Consider the following 23,150-nt stretch of genomic DNA (forward strand, 5'->3'; position numbering starts at 1 on the left):
TTCTAATAAGCTCAGAGCTGGAAACACGTGGGCAGAGAGGCATCAGATAGAGATATGAGGTCAGTGATCAGGAGCTGTGTGTGGGACATAACATGGATCTGTGACCCCCGAGAGCCTCAGGTCAGCAGCTACCAAACACACAGATCTGATCATCTGCAGGAGCTGCTGACACCACACAACATGCACCAGTGTCAGCATCATCAACAGAATCATCTACCGTTGAGTCTTTATGAATTGATCACAGGAAAGTTTCAGAGAGGACGTTTCTCGATGCACTAATGTCTCACCAGGGGACTGGCTAGAGAAACAGAAACAGCAGCCGCTCATAAATCACATGACTCCAGCTGTGCTGCAAAACATCTTGGAAACTCATGCCAACAGACATTATAAGATGGCAAATAAGGACACAAGTTATAAAATCCTTTTCTCAAGTCCTGGGACATGTTGTGTGTTAGCAACTACACACCAACACCTGAAATCTGAAGCTGGACAGGTCAAACATGCCAGAGGTGAAAGTTCTATCTATTAATATCTCTTTTGGCCATTAACTTAAATGAAGCACTTCCTGACACAGACGTTGTCTCTGCACCAGAGAGATGATGTTTTTAGTTATGAATGGCCAACCTGAAAAACAAACACCAGTGAGCCTGTGAGTACTACTAATAAGTAGTAATACTACAACATAATTATTTGATCCACTGTAAATTCACAGGAAAATAATTGGATCAAAACTAAGTGTAAGGTGCAGGACCTTAACCACAGAATAACACAAATGCTATTCTGTGGTTAAGGTTGACATTATGGCAAACATTAATTTTATTTACATTTGAATTATCTACGGTTGTATTTAAATTATAGATCTGAGTATCTGAAAATCCTTCCGTTTTTTTTTAACGTGACTGAGCATGGATAAAATAATAACATATAAAACAAATTACCTAATGAAATTTGTGCTTCTCTTTGATGGTAATGGTTTAAAAAAAATCTATGTATGTAATTTGTGATTAATACTTTGTAAACCCTGCATTTTATAATTCACCAAATTGTATTTTCAATTCAGATGAATCTTTCAGGTGTGATTTGAAAGCCCTTCTTTGAACACTACCATGATGCTGTTTTGACCTTCATATACAGTATAACAGCTTCTTTGCAGGGTGAGTCTTTCTTTCATCATGTTTTTCCTCTCTCTATAAACACTGCAGATATCACCTCTTCTCAGAATGAGGTTTCTGGCCTTCAGTCTTGTCTTAATGGCATGCTGTAGTGCTGTTCGGTTTGAGAGACGTCGTTTCAGACCCTTAGTCCTTAGGAGGCAAAATGTGACTGCAGTTCAAACCAAAGTCGGTGAGTAACTTTAATATTGCCTGCATTCCTATCTAAGAGGTGAAGTTAAAATGGAAATATATTTTGTTGACTCATCACATCGTACATGTATTCTTTTCATTACAGAGAACCCTTGCAAAGCCATTCCTCTGGACTTTTTCTTTGTCATTGACAGTTCTAGAAGCATTCGCCCTCATGACTACGAGAAGGTCAAAACCTTTATCATCAATTTGCTTCAGTTCCTGAAGGTTGGACCTGATGACACCAGGGTTGGACTGCTCCAGTATGGCAGCATTGTCCAGCCTGAGTTCTCTCTCAAAACCTATTCCACCAAGGCTGAGGTGGAGCAAGCAGTGAGGAACATGGAGCACCTCGCCACAGGGACGATGACTGGTCTGGCCATTCAGTACACCATGGAAACTGCCTTCACGGAGGAAGAAGGAGCACGTCCAGCGAGTTTTAACATCCCACGAATTGCCATGGTTGTGACTGATGGAAGGCCTCAGGACACAGTGGAGGGGATTGCGGCTGAGGCAAGGCAGGCGGGGATCCAGATCTTTGCTATCGGTGTAGGTCGGGTGGACATGAACATTTTGAAGGCTATTGGGAGTGAACCACACTCGGAGCATGTGCACCTGGTGGCCAATTTCAGCCAGATAGAAACACTCACATCTGTGTTTCAGTCCAAACTTTGTGGAGGTATGGAATGACAGCCTTTATATATTATATATATTTATATATATATATATATATATATAGTATATGTTTTTAGGCACGAATTTGAGTCGATGCACCGTCTGTACTGTATTTCTACATGCGTCAGGTTCAGAGGTGTGTCAAGTAGTGGACCATCAGTGCCAACATATCTGTGTGAGCAGCCCTGCTTCATACAGGTGTCAGTGCAGAAAAGGCTTCGTCCTTAACCCGGATGGAAAGACATGTAAAGGTAAAGGAACATTTCTTTCTTTATTTCCTTTAAAAAAAGTAATATAAATATAAAGTAAAATGGGCTAAAAGCACAGGATAATTGGAGGAGATTCCAAAGCTCGCCCTTTGATTGGCTGGCAGCACCTGTTGTAATAACGAATTAACAAAATGACGGCCGATACTTTTGTTGTGCTTGGGCTACTTGAAGTCGCGAGTTCTGTCGTTTGTTTTAGGAAGGGTGGAACACATTTTTATTTCTTGTTTGATTTAGTTGAGTAAAGCAAAGTATTTTGGTTGTTTGGTGTCACCTAGCTTGATTTGTTTTGTAAGTCAACGAGACAATAACGTGTGTTCGCTGAACCTACTTAGTCCCAAGTAAGTTTAACATCATCTAAGCCTTTTGAAATGGAAAGAGCATGCACGTTGATTTGTTGATTTGAGATTTTAGACACAGTTGATCAGATACTGGCTAAGTTAACTTTCTTTATTTTTGTACCATTAACTGTGCTTCACAAAAAGGATAACGTTCTCTACATCCTTAAATTACTTTACAATTTGTTAATGATACGCGCAAAAGAAATTGTAATTGTCGCGTCTCTACCACTCGATCAGCTGGTCAAAAGTTGTCTATAAATTTACAAATGTTAACTAGCGCCTGCAGCTAGAAATTATTCTGTTTGCTGCAATTGCAGTTAAGATCCCTAAAACACTGATCAGTCGCTTTCCACACTTGCAGAGCAGAGAGCAGCGGGCTAACACCAGGTGTCTCAGCCATTTTTTATGAACAGCTGAGAACATCACATGCAGTATGATTTCAAAAATCATATTGTGTACAAACTAGCAATACCTTGCTGTATTTTCTCTTTTACACCGTTTATGTATATTTTGTAGAGGTTGATCACTGTGCTGATGGCAGCCATGGCTGTGAACAGGAGTTCATGAACACTGAAGACTCCTGTGTGTGTAGATGCAGAGAAGGATACACACTGAGAGAGGATGGGAAAACATGTCAGGGTGAGTGTTATTGATTTCTCGTACAATCACCTTTATAAGGTGATCCCAGCCAGGCATTAATAATATGAATAATAATGTCTAATAATATCAGCCTACCAATATTATTGGCCAGATATTAGCAGAATTATGTAATATCTGTAAGAATCATTATTGGTTTTTCCTTCAATAATAAAAACTTGATAACGAAATGCCTGGTTTTCGAGATATGTTTTGGGGAAAATGGCAGAATATAACGCAAATTATTTGGACAATATCGGCATATCGAATATCGGGAAAAAGTTTATGCTGGACATCCATAATAATAACAATAGTAATGATATAATAAATTCATTTTTAATAAAACATTGTCTTAGGTTTATGTGAATATGCAGGCTGTATTTAATATGTGACATAATCTGGATTTATTTTCTTCTTTTTCCTTGCTGTTACTCAGTGATTGATCACTGTGCTGATGGTACCCATGGCTGTGAACAGGAATTCATTAACACTGAAGACTCCTGTGTGTGTAAATGCAGAGTAGGATACACACTGAGAGAGGATGGGAAAACATGTCAGAGTGAGTGACCTTCTGTCATAAAAATATTTTGACAATTATTTATTTAAAGAAATAGAAATATGAGATGTATACTCAGACAGGTGGCAGCCATTGGTCAATCATATGCTAAATTTTTGTATATATGTATTACCTCTAAGTTTGACAATATTTTAAAAAAATAGTTTGTGTTCTGATAAATTATGGGTATCAATAGACACCTTAAATTATAAACCATTCCAAGTTATGTGTTTTTATAGCCCTAACTATAGAGAAATCTTTTAGCTTTTTATATTTTTGTAAAGTTTCTGGTCCACATGGCTTTGCTTTTGCAAATGTAGAGCTGTCAGTTGAAATAAAGTGACACAGTACAAATGAGTACTGTTATAAAATCATGCACATCTAAGTAAAATGACAGACATCACTATTTTATTTATTTTTTTGGTATTTTTGCATTTACTGTTACTCAGAGGTTGATCACTGTGCTGATGGCACACATGGCTGTGAACAGGAGTTCATGAACACTGAAGACTCCTGTGTGTGTAAATGCAGAGAAGGATACACACTGAGAGAGGATGGAAAAACATGTCAGAGTGAGTCACACGTTTTGTCTTTTGTTTTTACTTTTATCACCAACAACTTCAAAAAGGAAACCTGCTGATACTTTAGGACAGAGCCAATTAGGCAGATGTTTTGTGCCTTTTTTAAATTATATATTATGTACAATTAAAAATATATATATTTATAGATGTCTCAACCTTTCTGTTGGACTGTTTTGCTACTCACCAGCCAATCCTTAGTCATTTATTTCCATCTAAACGTTATCACGATTTGGACGGAAACCCTTCCATTAAAGACCAGGGTCTAACAATTGGGACCACGATTCTCTGAGGAAAATGCCTGAAGCTTTATTGTCATAGGAGCTCCGTCTGTGACTTTGACTCTTTGTGACTATGGTAACCAGGTGGCTACATCCAGTTTGATGATGCTGTATTTGAAGATTCTCATTAACTGTTGCAGAGGTAGATCACTGTGCTGATGGCACTCACGGCTGTGAGCACGATGTTTTCAACTCTGAAGACTCCTGTGTGTGTAAATGCAGGGAAGGATACACACTGAGAGAGGATGGAAAAACATGTCAGAGTAAGATTTCTTTTTCTAAAGCTGCTGCTTCTTGTTATTCTTTTGGTGGCCTGCTCCAGGGTTTTCTTCACACACAAAAAACAGTTTTCTGGTCTTCCCCTCGTCCTGCTTGTGACATAGGTTGTCATCATTGTCCATTGTCAGTCCTCAGCATGCATCAAAACATCTCATCTTGTCTCGTATTTTATGTTCAAACATTTCAACCTCAGTTGTTGTTTTGAACAGCTCATCTCTGCCAGTGATGGTTCCTGCTTCCTCTTCTCCTCCACCTCAGCCTCCTCATCTTTGAGAGAGGAGGAGGAGAATAACCCATGTTATTAAATCCGTCATTACCGCAGTATTAATAGTACTTACAACTGCTGCATTATGTGTACAGTCTTTACTGGTTTAATTTTGTAGAATCTCAATGTTATTTTGAAGACAGCTTTATTACTGTCATACTGCAGCAGTTAAATACTCTATTTCAGTTTTTACTGTACTTATTTTGAATATTCTCCGCAGAGATCGATCACTGTGCTGATGGTACCCATGGCTGTGAACAGGAGTTCATGAACTCTGAAGACTCCTGTGTGTGTAAATGCAGAGAAGGATACACACTGAGAGAGGATGGGAAAACATGTCAGAGTGAGTCTAAATGAAACCACTTGAACGTAAAGAATGTGATGTACATTTATTTAAGTTAAAACAACAGTGTGGAATAAGGTAACAAGGGTTTGAGAAGTTGCGACAACAACAATAATGTTTTATTGATGAGCCAAAAATGTTTTGTTTTTTTATTACTTCATGATGACCAAATCCACCAACTCCAAATGACCAAATCATCAAGTCATCAAAACATTACTCATCTTCTGGACATTCCCTCACAGGTTTGGATCTATGTCAGACAGTGGACCACAGCTGTGAACATTTGTGTGTCAACACCAATCATTCCTACATCTGCAGATGTTTTGAAGGTTTTATTTTAGCTGAGGATGGAAGAAACTGCAAAAGTATGTCTAATTTAAAAACAACCTCCAAATATTACCTACCTTAAAAACTGTGTAACGTGATTCTGACGTGTTCTTGACAGAACTGGAGTGCAGTGATGGAATCATGGATCTGGTTTTTATCATCGACGGCTCCAAGAGCCTTGGCCCCGTCAACTTTGAGCTGGTCAAACAGTTTGTCAACAGCATCGTGGACTCTTTGGACATCTCCGCCACAGGCACACACGTTGGTCTGCTCCAGTACTCCACCAAGGTCCGGACAGAGTTTACTCTGGGCCAGTACACTACAGTACAGGGTGTAAAGCAGGCAGTGACCAGGATGCAGTACATGGGCAAAGGATCAATGACTGGATCGGCCTTACGTCACATGTTCCAGTCCAGTTTTTCTGCCAAAGAAGGGGCCAGACCTGACGTTCAGAGAGTCTGCATTGTGTTTACAGATGGAAGATCTCAGGATGACGTTTCAGAGTGGGCAGCTAAAGCCAAGAATTCTGGTATGATTATTTTACTTCAACAGCCTTATTCATTTTAACGAAATTCACACTGAGGAGTTTGTAACAATTTTTTTCCTGTAACTTCAGGGATCACCATTTATGCCTTGGGTGTTGGCAAAGCCATCGAGGAAGAGCTGAGAGAGATCGCTTCAGAGCCTGGTGAAAAGCATTTTTATTATGCTGAGGGTTTTGAGAAGATGGGAGAAATTACCAAGAAGCTGAAAAGCAGGATATGTAAAGGTAAAGCAGAACAATCCCTAGGTGAATGACAACCGTAACTGTCCATAACTACAACCCACTGTCATTGCTAGGTGAATATCAATGCTAGTGTTTGGTATATTTTAAACATATATCATCACTTAAACTAATCTGTGCCATTTCTTAAACAGAGATATGATAGTTTGACAGGTTTTTTTCAAAGATAAAAATATTTCGCATCTATTTTCTCCACAGAAAAATCCCCAAACCAGTGCCTGTGTGAAAACATAATCAAGTTTCAGAACCGGGTCAGTGAGAAGTTGATAAACCTGATGCAGAATAATATCCTTTTAAATAGAATTATGTTCTCAACATTTAGTTTTTTACCTGTGCCTTAACCCAGCAATTTGCCATGTTTGTCTGTTTCTTTGGACTATAATGTTATAACATCTTCTGTTAACTCCTTCACCTCTTTGGATTTGTTTTCCAACTTCTTTACATTATTAAACCAGATACATACAACCCTCGCAAAAACAAATCAGAAAAAAATATTTAAAATTGTACCGTAAGTAACTGCTCATTTGAAGTCTTGGTGTAAATGGTATATTTATTCTCATTTATATTCCTTAACCTGCACTTACTTGAAACCATATCTGAGAAAATGAAGACACTTGAATACCAACTTGTGCACAAATGAAATGAAGAAACTTGCTCATCTGCCTCTCCTCTGACCTCCAGCACAGCCAACACTGACTGTTTAATCCTGCACAGCAGGCTACGGATGTTGTTTTGTACACACTATGTATTCAATGTATATTTGTCTGTAACAGTGTTTATTACGGGTTGTCAAACGATGTTTTGTTTAATCACAGCGCTGGTGTTTGTTAATCATGATCAAATTGAATACTGACTACCCATGATTAATTGAGAAAAATCAACATCACACAAAATATTTTTCTGTATATTGCAGCAGGTACATGTATGTCAGCGTGATTAATCCAAATGATGGAATTAAATATGGAAAAATGTGCAAAAGTATAAATCTTCATAGAGTTGGTGGATTTTAGTCAGCTCTGCATTTTCTGTCAGTCTGTCAGTTGCACGTATTCACTGCTTTGTTCTCAGTGAGGCTGGTCTGACTCCAGCCATGTGTCTGACCTGATGATGGAGCCTCCTTGAACACATGTTGTGGAGGCTGGTACGATAAGATGGCATTTTAAGCTCAACATGCTTTGTTGAAATGAAAACTTGGATGGACAGTGGAATTATCGGACACACGATGAGTGTGAGTCCATCCATGTGTTAAAATATGTAATCTGAATTATTTAACTCATCAATGGAAATTATAAAATAAAATATCTCCTTAAAGCAAAATCTGACAAACACTTATTATAATAAAGTCAACTTTGTTACTGATTGTTGCAGTAACTGGTTCTTTCTTAACACTGTAAGCAGACCAGCGAAGTGGGCGCTGCTACACCACACATAACCACAAGGTGGTAGACCTTTTCCAGGGCCGCGCATGGAAGGGGAGGGGACACGCACTCACTTGGAGCACATGTGCCTGCTCCTTTATCTGTGTATGAATAGAGAGCGTGATCGGAGCGAGTGAAGGGACACTCGGCTGCACTGACTGCTCTGCTCTGCTCTGCCCTTTGCTCACAACAGATCATTATCTGAGCCCAGAGACCAACAGGCCATGTATAGACTCAGTCAGGGAGACTTGGTGTCCAGATAGGAACTGAGCTGCCTTTAGTTTATGTCAGTGTCACAATCTGTGCTAAAAACAGAGCGTTAGGACTGCATTTCTCTGAAAATCTTTTGTTTCTCCGATCTGGGGTTTTGTTTTATCTCCTAAGGAAACCATGGGGTGCTCCTCGTCATCTTCACAGTCTGTTGATCAAGAGAAAAGACCAGGAGTGAAACCAGAGGGGACCAACGGAGAGGTACCAGGTAAGATTAGAGCATTGTTCAACTGTTCATTATTCTTGACTGTTTAGGAATATTCACACTTTTATGTGTACTTAGTACTGTAGTAGTACAGCCTCAGAAGTTGCTGTAACTTTCTGAATCAGTTCTCAGGGAGTGTGAGTGCAGCGGGAGGACTCCTCTGGTACACTGTGTGCTTTTCCACTCACTGACTGCTGCACAGAACATTGAGCTAATTTTCTGAACACCAAATGAGGCCATTAAATGAGGCTTAATTATATGATCTATTTTATCTGCTGTGGTTTAAAAAAAACTTCACAGAGACTGGTTTTGCAGAGACAGAATGCAGCTGTTAAGAAAGTTAGGCTTGATAGTCAGCTGGAATGGCCTAAAGGTCAATTTGCAACCTGAGGTGGTGAGATGTGACCAGACCTGTTTGCTGTCATGTCACATTACTTAAACCAAAGGTGTGTGTGTGTGTGTGTTTTGCTCAGGCTCCCACTATGGCTCCAACAACCCTCTTTGTAGAACATGGTTATGTCATCCACAGCTGCATGAACAGTATGTTCTGAAACCACCAACCCCTCCTCTTCCACATACATGCACACATGCATACAGTACATACATGATATCTGCATCGACACGTTTCTTGGTCCATGTTCTTTCTCTGGATCCAGTTCAGTAAGTGTGCTAAACTGGATTGTTTGTTAACCAATGTGTCCATCTAACATCAGAGCAACAAACAGCACAAACATTCTTGAGTTTTGACATGGAACAGAAGTTTGTTTGTTTCAAAAATGACAATAGAAAAGTTCCTGTTCAGAATACAGACAGGCACAGGGAAAAAACATTGTCTTAATTGATATATATTTGAATAGATTTTTCCCAATTAATTAGAGAGCAATGGAACATTAAAATCAACATTTTGTTTTAGCACAGGAGTTTGTCCTGTCAGCATACACGCCAACAGTTTTGTTAAAACAAACCAACTGGGTGCCATGCCGTGGTCCCTTCCTCCCTTTCTTCCGCTCCTGCCCAGCTATGCCACTGTTTAGACTATGGTCCCTATCAGGTTTGGCTGTTGGAGCGTGTCAGACATGTCTGGAGCAGCTGCAGCATCTGCCTCATTTCAGACATAACATTTTATACACGTTATACTCGAGACTTTATCATCAAGACCGACTGAAGGTTAGAGTGATTTAAAAGTTCTTCACAGTGAGATTTAAAACATAGTTTTTTGTTTTTTTTTCTGAAGCCTAACACTTCAGGCTTTGGTGCAGTGAGAGAGGTCATCTGGTCAGACTGTCACATTCCCTTCCACCCATTACTCTCAACTCTGTTCACTTCTTCTGACAGAAACATTATATCAGAAAACTGCGGTGTCTAAACTTGTCCTGTTCAGCTGACTGACTCTCTCTATCCCCATATGCCAGCTGTGTCTCGTGCTGCTTTTAGTTCAATAACAACACAAATCAGAACCTCTTGGGTTATTGCTGCACTTGTGGGAGACATGTGCAGCTCCCGGCATTTAAGATTACAGGAAATAGGAAATGATGAATGAAGAATCTTGGAAAGCAGCAGAAAGTCATCGTCAGGGCATTTTATTTCCGTTGACTGTGACTTGAATGTCCTCAGGGCTGCAGAAATCACAGGCTTCAAATATCTACACATGTGAGGAAATGAACAGTGTTTCTCAGGGCATGGGTTCTGTCTGAACCTCTTTTCTCATTTCCTCACTGCGTCAGGGTCAACCTCAGTTTTCTTTATAACCTTTTCTGTTTCATGGAGTTAAAATAATCAACTGTCATGGATTCACTTTTGTGCTCAGAAGGCTCCACACAGTTTACAACTGATTTGGATAAGTCTTCTAAAGAGCAGTTGGCGATTGTTGACATATCATTCCTCCCTGTTACAGATTAACGCAGCACCACCACCTGACAGAGCTGAAGAGTGAAACAAGATTTCAGTCATAAATCCTCAACAAACTGTTGTTGTTTTTGTCTCCACAGTGCACAAAAATGGTTTCATCAAAGAAGATGCTAAATTAATTGAGGACCAGATGCAGCTGCCAGTGCAGAGTGCTTTACCAGATGATCTACAGCCAGGCACCAATGAGGAGGCTGAGGCAATACTACGATCCCTGGAGGCCCAAGAGGGTCTTGGTTCTGGAGAGGATCTCCTCCTGGCCACAACGGGATTAGAGGTAGAAAAGGAAGCTGTTGAAGAGCTAGCCACTGAGGCTTTAGAGGCAGCTCCATCAGAGATTCCAGAAACTTCAGCATCAGCTTCATCAGCAACCCCAGAAGTTCAAGCAGAAGTTCCAGGAGAGGTTCCAGCAGAGGTTCCAGCAGAGGTTTCAGCAGAAGTTCCAGGAGAGGTTCCAGCAGAGGTTCCAGCAGAGGTTTCAGCAGAAGTTCCAGCAGAGGTTCCAGCAGAGGTTTCAGCAGAAGTTCCAGCAGAAGTTGCAGCAGATACTCTAGAGGTTCTGGATATAACTCCTGAAGAGACTCTAGAGGTTTCATCTGAAACTCCTTCAAGGCCTATAACAGAAACTGTAGAAGCAGTAGTAGAAGCTATAGAAGAAGCCCCCATGGTTGAATGTGCTGCAGATGTTGTGGACGTCCCTGTGGTGCCAGCTGAGGTCCCTCCTGAAGACAACACTTCTGTTGTAGTGGAGGCACCAGTGGTTGTAGAAGAGGCAGCGACAGCAACTGTAGAGCCTGTCATGACTGTGTTGGATACTGAGATTGCTGCAGCAACTGTTCCTGATATGCCTCTGATATGTCCTGTCTACGTGCAAGCTGAGATGCCTGTTCCTGAAAAGACCTCAGAACCTCCTGCAGCCTCGACTGAAGTTGCTCTAACAGCAGATGCAGCCTCTTCCACAGAAGTCATTCCAGCTGCGACTCCACAAGCTCCAGCATCAGAAGTAGCCACTGAAATATCTCCAGCATCTTTGACCGCTGAATCTGACGATGGTGCAGTCCCAGTTCAGGAGCCTGAGGTTGAAAACAGTCCAGCAGATTCTGAGGCCATGTCAGCACCAGCTGCTGAATCATCAACTGAAGGTATGTCTCAGGATCAATGTATACAACATCTACACCGTGAAGGAGAAGAAAAAGAAATCAAACAGAACTCCTTTGTTCACTTGCTCTAGTGTTGTGTGTGTTTCTGGAAGAAATGAGACACACATTCTCTGGTGTTAAAATGTAATGAATGATACAGTATAATACTATAATATTGTAGTATAGGTTTAATAAACCACTAAGGAGCTGCAAACTTTGAAAAAATCATCTTATCAGATTACTGATGTCCCATTATTAGTTTTATTTTTGACCTTTTGTTGAGCCAAGTACCTAGTCCATTGCTCTCAGGCACTTTATTCCCCAGGGTTGAAGGGTTAATTCCAGAAGACAAACTTCATTGCGTGTATACTGTATATGTCTGTTCAGTATATGCACAACGGCAATTAAATTAAAAGGAATGAATATTGTTCCTTGACTTGGCGTTGTTTCACATCATAGCTGTTGTGCTAACTCAGGCTTTACCAAGTCACTGCTCATTACAAAGGCATTAAAGTCAAATTCTGACAGGTCATAAGTGGATGTTTAATGCAGTGTCACTAATGGCTGAAACGTCTGAAGAGTTCACCGGTGTTAGTCGACAAACATTACCATGATTAAAACGAACAGACAAACAACATCCCAGTCTGAGTAGCCTCTCTATCATCCAGTCAGACAAGACACACTTTAACAACTTCTGCTGTGCCGTCAGTGTCTAGGCAGGTATCCAACACAGACTTGATAAACAGTGACTTGTTCTTAGTCTACGCTTGTAATCTTCTGCGATTGGCTGCTGTTGACATAATCCGAATCAGCAGTAGTTGTTGGGACTGGACTGATAACGTAATGTGTGAAGCACAGAATGCAGCCATACACACTCGGGTCTTGAGTTTGTCCATTATGGCGCTAACATTTTGTCAGCACAACAGCTCCAGTCACGTAACACTTGTTCATTGTGCTGTAACGTGAGCTCACAACACGGTCATCGCCCCAGCATCTAACTGCTTTAAATCCAAGTAAGACTGCAGTTCAGTCACCACGAACACCTCCGGGTGATTTAGAAATGCATCAGACTGGTCTAAGACAACACAACACATGGCATTTGAATTCAAGATTAAGTTAAACAGTCTTTCTTTACCTGTTTTATGTCCCATACTTTTATAAAGTACTTTTTTGCATTAGGTTTAATGATGGTGAAGTAAAATAGCAATTTTTAAACGTCAATCTTTATTTCTCTCCCTTTAAAATACAAAGCAGGTTGTTATTTTGTTGTTGCTAAATTTTATTATTTTTTTTTAGCCTATATATTTTGACCTGGGCTATATTTTTGCTTTTTAATTTTAGGCCATTTTTATCCATACTTGGTAGGTTTAGCTTTTTTGGCTACATTTTAGGAAGATTTCTACTTTTGAAGACATTTTATTGCTCAGCTGTTGATTTTGCCTATTATAACCCATACTGTATATGCTATGTAATGTTATTTCTCTGTTTGGTTGATATTTAGCTGTAATGATTTGCAGAAAAAATGCTATATCCCTAAGTTTTCCAAACTAAACTTTGGGCTGAGTTTATTTGACTTATAGAAATCAGACTTGTGTATAAACAATATTTTTTTTCTACTCCATTTGCATATTTTCTTTATTTTTTGAGCATCTTCTGTTTATTGGGGCACTGCTGGTCAGCTGTGCTGAGCTATGCTGTGCCAGGAGCAGCACATCACATTTCCCTGTTATGTGTGAACTCACCATCATCTGGAACATGTTGTACTTTTAGGACAGAAACGCCCCCTTTTTCAGGGCAGCCTGTGTGAACTGCAGCTCTGGTTGGGAGGGTCTCATGAAACCTTAATGGTGGTTGTTATTTATCCATAGGCTGTGTTTAATGCATGGCAGAGCAATGCCACACAGTGCACTGTGTGTTCAGACAGTAATAACCAGTCATTCTCTGACTGTCTCTGTGGTTGTTGTTCCACTGGTTAAGTCATCAACCTCATAGTGTCTGCAGTTGAAAGAACTAGAAAGACATGCATTGATTTTTTCTGTCTTTCTGTGTGTGTTTGTTTCCTTGTCTGTGACAGAAGCTTCCCAGGATGCAGAGAGCTAGAAAAACAGACGGCAACTGGGTTTGTAAGGCCACAACCACGCACCACACTACACCCATTACAAATAATGAAGGAACACACAGGCAACACAGGATTTCCCATGTCCATTGGCATCATCCAGCAGAACCACGCCAAATGTAATGGACTTAGCTGGTTAAAAAAACACAACAAAAACATTACCTTCTTTGTCGGACACTAATAAGTATACATTTACACATATAAATATTAATAATAATAATAATAATTTCGATAATTATTATTAATAAAATGATTTACTCTAAAAGAGCACCGTAATGATCTGTGTTTCGAATGTACATTGTGTTTTATGTTTCATTAATATCTCTTTATTTTTCAGGTGAAGTACACAGATCACAGATGTTCAGCTCTTCTCCAGCTACAGATGCAGCGTGCACCAGGAAAAGGCAGGACAACGTGACACTACATTCACAGTATTCTCCCATTAGTTCTTGCTGATGGGAATGGTTGACAATTAAATATGCACGGCTTCTCAATTATTTAATGTTTACTTTAAGATTTTTTAGTCTATTTTCTGTTAATCTGTTAATAATATGAAACTGTTATGACTTTTCTTACTGATACATAAAGTGCCTGAAGGCAATTTCAGTGCCAAAAACAACATTTTGCACAGGTAAAAATGGGATGAGACTGATATAATAATACAAGGTGACATTGTAAACTTGGCAGTGTGTTGATGTGTGGAGATTAATTCTTACAATATAGGATTTTTAAAAATGTATGTATCTTTTTAGGGGAAAACAAGCCTGACAGAACTGTGAAAGGTAATATGCAAAAGAATGAGGTGAAAACCAAAGTGTCATTTTAACAGAATTATTATTATTTTCTTGTTACATTTTTCATCTTTAATTTACACTTTAATCTGGTGTTTACTCATTACTTCTACGGCTTGTATATAAATAATAGTAGGTAATAGGTCCTGAGAGTAAACTCCTGCTAATGAAACAAAGTCCTTGAGAGTGAGATTATTTCTGACATTTCTTAAACATTTTTTTGTTTTAAAGTTGTGGGTAAGTTAGTTGAAGGGGTTTAAAGTTGATACTGAAACAAACTGGAAATAATGATGTAGTGAATCATCACTCAGATTCATTGAAGTTGTTTGATCTCATTTCACGTGGACAGCCAGTGGTATAATAATCTCTTTATTTAATTGGCTGTGAGTGGAACCAAAGTCCCTTGCTCTATTACAACTAATGAGTTTAATTGTACCAGGTGTGAAGAAATGATGGCTATTTTTAATGACCACATTGACTGTTTGTCTTAGAATAAAGATTCACTTGGTAATAAATATGTGGTTTCTTTCAACATGGTACTCTTTTTATTTTTTTTTCCTACTTCAATGAACTTTCGGTTTGAAATGTTAAGGTAATAATTAAATATCGGAAACAAAACCTCTGAGAAACAGAGAGAATTCTAGTTGGTGATTCATTTCAATTTTCTACAAATGACAAATAAGGCAACATTTGCTGTTGCATAGCAACATGTAGGCTGCAATACATCTGTGTCTAGAAGGGTTGCCTCTAAATGTTTAAGCAGTTCAAATTAACAAGTCCATCTCTAAGCAGGAATCTAAATGAACAATGAAATCATCAGTTTAAACCCTACATGGACCAACTCTTTTATGTTTAAACTTTTTTTTTTTTTTTTTTCAATTTGGTCGAATTTTGAAGTTACCTACTATTGATTAGCCACTGAAAATGTCTGGTCCAGCTGAATTTCTTAAGTTGAAAATCTGGTCCAACTGTATTTATAATTGAATAGTCCTGTACTAGAGGGTGCACTTGATAATAAATATTGCACTCATTGCATGGACAGAGGTATTGCAGCTAAAAAGATTTTAATCATTTTCTACAAAAAAGGCAGAAATCCTTATTTTGTTTTTGTCACATTATTTTATGAATAACCTTCTTAGCTGCTGTCTGTCAAAGGGCCTAAAACAGCCATTGCTTCTATTTCCACCAGCCCACCCTATAAAGAGAGAAAACAACACTGAGTTTGAATAGAATCACAAAAGGATATGACGCAAATAAAGTACAAGTCTCTAAAATATACATACTCTAGGAAGAGCAGCAACCTGGTATGCGGCTCTGGCTGGGTATTTAGTGAGGAAGACTAGGGAAAGCAGCAGATAGGAGACTTTAATCACTACAGTGGTGGTAATATGCATGTCATATACATACATACATACATACATACATATATATATATATATATATATATATATATAGTTCCAGAAGTACTTAAGTGCTATCTTTCTATTATTTCTTTATCTAGTGCCTGAGTCATTGCATCTCCTAATGGTCATTAAACACCTTGAGTGCTGTCACTGATTTTCCTGAAATAGATTTCCTCAGAAGAAGGTGTGTCCTAATCAGAGAATGAAAAGAATGTCTTTGTTTTTGTCCTTCTTCTGCCAGTTGTGATGAACCTGTTAGGCCTGGCTGCTTTATGCTATCTGGTGATTTGATTTGGCGAAAAACCTGTTAAAGCTGCATCAGAATTGTACCATAGGTCATGGAGTGCTTGCAGTGAAAGAAGCATATATATGAGCACACTCTGGCTGGAAAAACACATACTCCCAGTGAGAGTCTTAATGAAGGACTCGTGTCAATTGTATCATGGTAATCAATTCTCTGGATTCAAGGGATAACAACATATGGTGAGTTTGCCAGAAAATGACCAATGAACAATGATCTGAATTATGTGAGGTTTAGAAGCCGTAATCGACCTAGGATGAAAATGGCTCAATGACTGACATGTTTTACAGACACTCAAGTTTTTTTTTTTGCTCATTGTTGTCATAATAATAATAATAATAATAACAACGATTTTGGCCATAAATCTTAACTTCACTTTCTCAGCTTGACTTGCGTAACGTAGTAGCTCTCTGTGTTGTGCTGACACCTAGTGACAAGTCACTGCAGCTACTGTAATACGTAGTGAATAAACAGAACTTACACTGCTTGTATATATTGTTCACGTCAGTGAAGTCATTCATGTCGGCCAACAACACCGTCGTTTTGACAACTGCAGTAAACAAAACCAAAATATAAGGTGTACAATAAAACATGATGGATTTGCAAATCTGACAGTAAGTGTTTTTCTCACCATTGTCATAAGTACAGTCAGCAGCTTTAAGGATCTCACCCATGTTTACCAGAGCCTGGAGGGAGACAGTAATTTAATTTAAATTAATTTACATCGCTGCCTGTTAGTTTTGGAGGGTCACCTGTCTTGTCTGTTCCTTAACTCCACCATCCACCAACTGTCCACTGACAGGATCCATCCCCAGCTGTCCTGAGATGTACATGGTCCGATCGACCACCACTGCTTGGCTAAAGGGAAAAACAAAAAACAAGGTTGTAATATCACTAAAAGGCTGCTATTGTCATCAAGTGTTCTTCTGCTGTTTCACGATAAGCAAATTGCATTTGAGAGAAACCAGTTTCAATCACTTTAACAGTTTACGATTGCAAATCGATTGTATTTTATTTTAAACATTGTTAAAATGTTCGGTTAGTCTTAGGATATTTGTATCAAAGAACAAGTGTAAAAGCTGCACTTTGACCCCGGGTTTGTTGTTAACCACAGTAGTTTTATGACAGCTACTCAATAGTGGTTGCAACAACAAGTGACCGTGGGAAATGACTGTGAGTTAAAAGCTTCAATCGCCACATTTCTATTTATTTACTACTACACGTGTACTTTTGAGTGACTTTAAGACAACTGCTCCACTAACCTGTACGGACCAATCGCAGCTGGTGCCCTCGTTGTGCTAATGATCCTCCTAATCAATGCAGCCATTTTTGTGACCGTCATAAATTGAGGTTCAAAACACCAACAACAACCGATTAAAATCACATATGTAGTAGAAGAGCAAACGCAGAGCTGTACAGGGGCAAGGACGTCAGACTCACTTTACCGTAATTATTAGTTTTGACGTGCACAAACTAAAGAAATAATGCTACAGCGTCCGTAGCTGTACATATTTTATGGTCCCACTTAGTTAATTTGTAATTGAGAGAAGATGCAGTCACAAAGCTAATGTTTTCATTTATTTCTTTTTTATTGTATTACATATTTATTATCTAATTTATTATTTCGTTGCGCCGATATTAAAATCTTATGAGCTACGTAGACCCGGAAGCAAACATGAGTGACGTCGACAGGCAGCATGTTAAAAAAAGTCACATGGAAGCTAACCCTTAAGGCAGAGGTGTCCTACACGTTTGGCTATTTTTTTTTACTTATTTACACCGGTAAACGCAAAGGTGAGCGTACATCAAGTGTTCTTTTGAACCTGAACTATACTTTTCAATATATTATGTCTTTTCTTTGTGTTTTATCCAATGCAGAGTAACTAAACGTGGCTCTATACAGTTAGCAATAACTAGAGCCTCTGCCATTTTTGAGCAAAGAATGACAGTGTTGTGCATGTGTCGGTTGGCGTTAAAAATATACCTCCCCCTGTGCAGAAAATGTCTACAGCCAAACAAAAGATGCGGGAAAGGAAACTGAGGAACCAGCCGGCTAGTGTGCAGTATTCGTCAACCTCTCAGACTGTAGAGAGCAGCTCACAAAACGGGGGAGATGCTCCTGCCACTGCTGGTACCAACCATTTGTTATCCTGTCACTGTCTGTACCTTAGTTATGTGTGGATGTACAGTACATAATGATGTGAAAACCTCTGCGTCACTCTCTGTTATTAAGGAATTATTTTTCCGCTGAAATATTATTATTATTATCAACAACAACAACAATAATAATAATAGGCGTTAATATAATACTAATAATAACCATAATAATTGGCGTTTGTAGCACTAAAAGTTGTTTGTCCATTTCACCATATAACATTCTGAATTGACAAAATTATTAACTTTCTTAAGGAGAAATCCATGATGGTGCTCCATCAGATATTCAGAAATCTACAGACAAGCAGAAGAGCCGTGGGCAGCAGGGTGGGTGGCACCGAGGACATCAAAAAGATGGAGGGGGGTATGTCAGAGAAATGCCCCAGCACATCACAGGTAAACACAGTACTGTAAGTAGCGTCACTTTAGTGTAGTTATTGGCTCTCTGGTCTAAGAGAAAACAACTATCCCTGCTAGGTGGTGCTTTTGCGATGGCCAGAGCAGCAGAGGTGAAAGCCATGTTAAAAGCCATCTCCACCAGAACAGGCAGCTGCCAGTTGTTTGAAGCTCTGCCTCGACACATGAGGAGACGCGCCATGAGTCACAATGTCAAGCGGCTTCCTCGCAGACTAAGAGATTTTGCTAGCAGATTGGTACAATTCCACACAGGGTCACAGTATATTTAGCATGTTGTATCTAAATCTTGAAGTAAATTATTATTCAATTATTAATGTATTATTTCTTGTACGTCTGACATTTTCTGCAGCGGGAGAAGAGCCTACAGGCTGGTTCAAAGAAAAAGAAGGAAAAGGCAAAATGCAGAAGTCGCAAGGCCCGCCGCAGGCATGGAAACCTTCTGCTTGAGTTCAACCGGCGACAGAGAAAGAACATATGGCTGGAGACGCACATTTGGCACGCCAAGCGCTTTCATATGGTTAAAAAGTGGGGCTATTGTCTTGGAGACAGACCCACATTAAAATGCTATCGTCCGTGCTACAGAGCCATGAGCACCCACTGTTTATTGATGGTGACGATACTGACATCTTTTGCTGTTTAATTGATTTATTCATATACTGTTTGTTTCCCAGCCGTATAATTCATATTTAGTCATTTTTGTGAAACATAACTTGATTATTATTATTATTTTGTCTTTCAGGACCTCTCATATTATTGCTGCATTGAGTTACAGGGAGAGGAAGACAAACTTCTGGCTGCTTTATCACAACTGACCAGCAAAGAAGCTGGTAATTGCTTCAGATATGCTGACGTACAACATACAGTTCATCGGTTGACCTGATAAAGTGACACTAAGTTTGTGCTGTTAAATGGTTCCAGGTCCTACATTTGCTGCAGCTCTGTGTTTATCAGGGTTAAGACAGGGCAGTGTGGTGGTGTACAGAGCAGGAGGTTTCCCTGCTCAGGCCCTGGGCCCTGTCACCTTTCTGTGGAGACCCCGTACACAGGGCTTAACACACAGACAGCTCTGGATTTGGGCTCATCCTACTATGAAACAGGTATGTGTGTAGAAGAGTTTAAAGTGGCTATGCTGCGGCTAATAGCCATGTATTCTACAGGACACCGCACCCATTGACCCCAACACTGTGTTCTTCTTCTAGGATCTTCTTCCTGAGTTACAGATTGTCTGCCAGTGTTCTGAAGCTGTTGTCCCACCTGCTGTGCCTGTGATTACACCTGTAGATGTTCCTTATACTGCAGAGCCACAACATGAACCTGCAAAATCCCCCAAAGCTGTAAAGACCCAGGGAACCAAGAGGAAATGTAGTTCCAAGGATCCTAGTGAACCTCCTGCCAAAAAGATTGTGGGAGATGGAACCAGACCTCCTGGAACTCCCGTCACATGGAGATCCTGCTCAACTGGAATTGTGATAAAGTAATCTTTATGTTTCAAATTCAAACTTCATAATTGTTTTTCAGTGTGCTCAACTGAAATATGCTCTGTTTAAATATTATGTTTAAAAATGGTGTTATTGGTTGCAATTGCTTGGTTGAATTTCTCTTTTTCAATGTGTTGCAGTGATCTCACTATGGAGATGGTTCGCTATCGCCTCATTGGACCACAGTCCCATTCTGTTCTTACTGAAACCCTGGAAGCTGCTACAGACTGCGATGTAAGCATTGAATTGTCAAAATCAGAGTCACTCATAGAGATTCTACATTTCACAAAAAATTGAAATGTTTTCTTTAATGGTAAAGGCATCAGTAAAGCTCCAGCCATCCTCTCTGTGGTGGCCTGAACACTGCAAAGACGATGACAAGATGGGTCTACATCGACAGCAAGCTGATGTCTTTAAAACCCTAAAAGGTTTGAGTTCTTATTTGTTGGATTTGTTGCTTTTTTGATTTGGCAGATATTTTTATATCTAAGGTAAATCTTTTATTTCACTCAGACCTTTATTCAACTGGAGAGGTACCAGCTGGGATTGTGCTGGGTCTGACTGTAGATGACCCACGGCTGACTATACCACAAAAGAAGGTTAAAGCTTTGACCTGTGTAAAACAGATACAAGGTAAAATCTGGTCCACGAAACCAATAGTTGTTTTATTTATATATTTATATATTTTTCTTTCCCCCCTGATTTTATTATTTTCATGTCATAATCAAGGTTATTTGAAAAATACATCAAACACAGTACCAGCTGAATGGAGTATATAAAAAAAACTCCTGATGATGGAACAGAAATCAGTCTGTCATGTCTGGTCCTGAGGTTGTTACAGTGAGTACACATCTGGTTCTGTGCTCCAGGGGGCCTCTGCCTGACAATGCAGTTGTACCAGGTTCGAATCCTGGCAGGACCCTGTGCTCCAGACAAACTCTGTGACTGATGACAGCTGGTTCACAGGTTTCATCACAAAATCATTGATGTTTCTTCACTTAAAATATACCACAACGTTTTAGGTTGAAGTATTTTTTGTAGTCATTAATTTCACAGGCATCAGAGTTCTTCTAGAAAAATATCTGTATCAGTAACATCCTGTCTGATAAATTCAAGGCCTTGAAAACAAATCCTGTTAGTGACCAACACATCTGATCATTCTCTTTTTTTCCCCCTCAGTGTAAATGGCAAGTTTTTGGTCTTGTGTAAACATTGCAAACCAGCTGGACCATTCAGGTCTTGATATTGGATTTCTGGTTGTTTCAAATCTAAATTAAGTATTGTGTTTGTAATTTTGTAGTTAAAATCCAGTATATTTCCATTTTTTCCATTTGATTTTTTTTCCAGCCATCCTACTGGCCATTTGATGTAAATCCTATATAACACATGAATAGTGTTGCATCAGGGACAACATGTAGTGTAAGAACTAACGTTCCAAACTACTGTTGTTGAGACACCTGATGAGAAGAAAACAAAGAAAAAAATATATATTGCAAGAGAAACTGTCCAGTGCATCCTTTGTAGTAACCCCAGCAGTCTAGGCCTTTGGGGGCGACTCTAAGGTTTACCTGAGCTGCCCCAGCTCAAAAAGGGAGCTCAGAAAATATGTTGTGATTTCTGGATTGTGTTTGGATCTTGTGATGCTACTGTTCCAAAAGCTTCCAGGAGTTTCCACTTGTTTCTGCCCTGATTCTTCCAGAGGAGGATGAGCAGAAGAGGAGAGAACTGATGCTGCGGGGAGTACCACAACACTGTTGTCAGAGCCTCCTGTGGGAGCAGTCTGTACGAGACAATGTAACTGAAAACAAAATCTCAGAGCAGGTAAATTATCATAATTCATTAAACACTATTTTTTAACTTAACTGTTTCTGAAGGTGTAGATCCTGTGAGAATTTCACCTTTCTAAAATTTAACAGGAGTTAAACCGTATGAAGAGTGATGTCCTGGTGCCAGGCTCCAGGCTGAGTCCCATTCCCCCGCAAAGCCGGATTCCCATCCTGCTGCTTCACCAGCCTGGTAAACAGGTGGGACATGAGATGAGCTCCTGGGGGGCTGGATGGGACCTGCTGCTCCCTAAAGCCTGGGGTATGGCCTTCTGGGTCCCTCTGGTAGGTAACAAGTTGTACCATACGTTAAGAATAATTTAAACTATATCTTTTTAGGAGGAAAATGTGTTCAAATATATTATGTTGTGAACTGTTCTTAATGTGAAAGAATAACTAAAGTAAAGGTGTGACAAATGTTCATCAACAATTGTTTATTGGTAATTATTATTATTGGTAATGATTCAAACAATTGTGGAATTTGTGATTATATAATCCACTGGAACAAGATTTGTTTTTTTTACTTGGACATACTTGCATTAGTTGTGTGTTATGAAAAGAGCTGTGAAAATATTAAATGTAACTTGAAATGTAAAGGCTGACTTCAATCTATTATAAATCCTTTAATCCACTGTTTGTTTCCCATCTGTAAACCAGGTCTACAGAGGAGTCCTGATTGGTGGGCTGAACATGAGCCTGAAACACTCTCAGAATAAAGGTAGCCCTCACTTCCCCCATGACTACCCAGACTGTCCGGCAGGAGCTCGTTTTCAGGAGCAGCAGGAGATTGAGCTTCTTAACAAGTTTAAAAGGTCAGTGACCTTTGTAGAGCAACAGCTCAGATGCTGCAAACAAACCACCAGAGATGATACTGTGCCTACAAAGGATAAGAATGTTCTATGTAAATCTGAGCTTTTATAACATTATATTTGTGACCTTAGAGGTGACAGTGACTGAACTGGTTGAACCTTTACATTGGAACAAGTCTTAATAAAGTGTCAGAGGATCATATTTGACCTAAAGTGCATATCATTAATCTGGACAGGTATGATGGAG

At 39.4% G+C, this 23,150-nt stretch overlaps 4 protein-coding genes across 6 annotated transcripts in view; 3 read left to right on the forward strand and 1 right to left on the reverse strand.

The window, feature by feature from the left end:
- The first annotated feature begins 1,206 nt into the window (after positions 1-1,206).
- Positions 1,207-7,325, forward strand: LOC103388654 (matrilin-2). Its single transcript, XM_025061247.1, has 13 exons — positions 1,207-1,344; positions 1,450-2,022; positions 2,147-2,269; positions 3,142-3,264; positions 3,698-3,820; positions 4,267-4,389; positions 4,817-4,939; positions 5,441-5,563; positions 5,806-5,928; positions 6,009-6,419; positions 6,507-6,659; positions 6,873-6,959; positions 7,259-7,325. The coding sequence occupies exons 1-13, from the start codon at positions 1,221-1,223 to the stop codon at positions 7,312-7,314; spliced, it is 2,265 nt and encodes a 754-aa protein (XP_024917015.1). The 5' UTR covers positions 1,207-1,220; the 3' UTR covers positions 7,315-7,325.
- Positions 7,326-8,185: 860 nt separating this feature from the next.
- On the forward strand, positions 8,186-15,050 carry LOC103388644 (fibrous sheath CABYR-binding protein). 3 transcript variants are annotated; one of them, XR_522526.3, is made up of 4 exons: positions 8,186-8,570; positions 10,556-11,614; positions 13,686-13,846; positions 14,065-14,369. XR_522526.3 is itself a non-coding variant. In XM_008323725.3 (4 exons), the coding sequence occupies exons 1-3, from the start codon at positions 8,483-8,485 to the stop codon at positions 13,709-13,711; spliced, it is 1,173 nt and encodes a 390-aa protein (XP_008321947.1). In that variant the 5' UTR covers positions 8,188-8,482; the 3' UTR covers positions 13,712-13,730; positions 14,065-14,369. The 3 variants fall into 3 exon arrangements, 2 of the variants coding, with proteins under 2 accessions (XP_008321947.1, XP_008321946.1); XM_008323725.3 differs by having other exon boundaries at positions 8,188-8,570; positions 13,686-13,730; XM_008323724.3 differs by having other exon boundaries at positions 8,189-8,570; positions 13,686-13,734; positions 14,065-15,050.
- Positions 15,051-15,376: 326 nt separating this feature from the next.
- Positions 15,377-17,680, reverse strand: LOC103388645 (2-iminobutanoate/2-iminopropanoate deaminase-like). The gene is made up of 6 exons (XM_008323727.3): positions 17,485-17,680; positions 16,975-17,080; positions 16,854-16,908; positions 16,704-16,772; positions 15,802-15,857; positions 15,377-15,713 (listed from the first exon to the last, which is right to left on the reverse strand). Exons 1-6 carry the CDS (start codon positions 17,562-17,564, stop codon positions 15,654-15,656), a joined length of 426 nt encoding a protein of 141 aa, XP_008321949.1. The 5' UTR covers positions 17,565-17,680; the 3' UTR covers positions 15,377-15,653.
- Positions 17,681-17,834: 154 nt separating this feature from the next.
- pop1 (POP1 homolog, ribonuclease P/MRP subunit) overlaps positions 17,835-23,150 on the forward strand; it is a 9,124-nt gene continuing 3,808 nt past the window's right edge. The window contains exons 1-14 of the mRNA XM_008323728.3: positions 17,835-18,016; positions 18,221-18,353; positions 18,632-18,772; positions 18,854-19,029; positions 19,143-19,403; positions 19,533-19,620; positions 19,712-19,890; positions 19,993-20,267; positions 20,412-20,505; positions 20,591-20,699; positions 20,785-20,904; positions 21,971-22,092; positions 22,188-22,379; positions 22,752-22,906. Of these exons, the coding sequence (XP_008321950.1) occupies positions 18,224-18,353; positions 18,632-18,772; positions 18,854-19,029; positions 19,143-19,403; positions 19,533-19,620; positions 19,712-19,890; positions 19,993-20,267; positions 20,412-20,505; positions 20,591-20,699; positions 20,785-20,904; positions 21,971-22,092; positions 22,188-22,379; positions 22,752-22,906 (2,042 nt within the window). The 5' untranslated portion in view covers positions 17,835-18,016; positions 18,221-18,223. The remainder of the gene's footprint in view (positions 18,017-18,220; positions 18,354-18,631; positions 18,773-18,853; positions 19,030-19,142; positions 19,404-19,532; positions 19,621-19,711; positions 19,891-19,992; positions 20,268-20,411; positions 20,506-20,590; positions 20,700-20,784; positions 20,905-21,970; positions 22,093-22,187; positions 22,380-22,751; positions 22,907-23,150) is intronic.

Source organism: Cynoglossus semilaevis, chromosome 13 (assembly GCF_000523025.1).
Source record: "Cynoglossus semilaevis isolate Cse_v1.0 chromosome 13, Cse_v1.0, whole genome shotgun sequence".
NCBI classification, from domain to species: Eukaryota; Metazoa; Chordata; class Actinopteri; order Pleuronectiformes; family Cynoglossidae; genus Cynoglossus; species Cynoglossus semilaevis.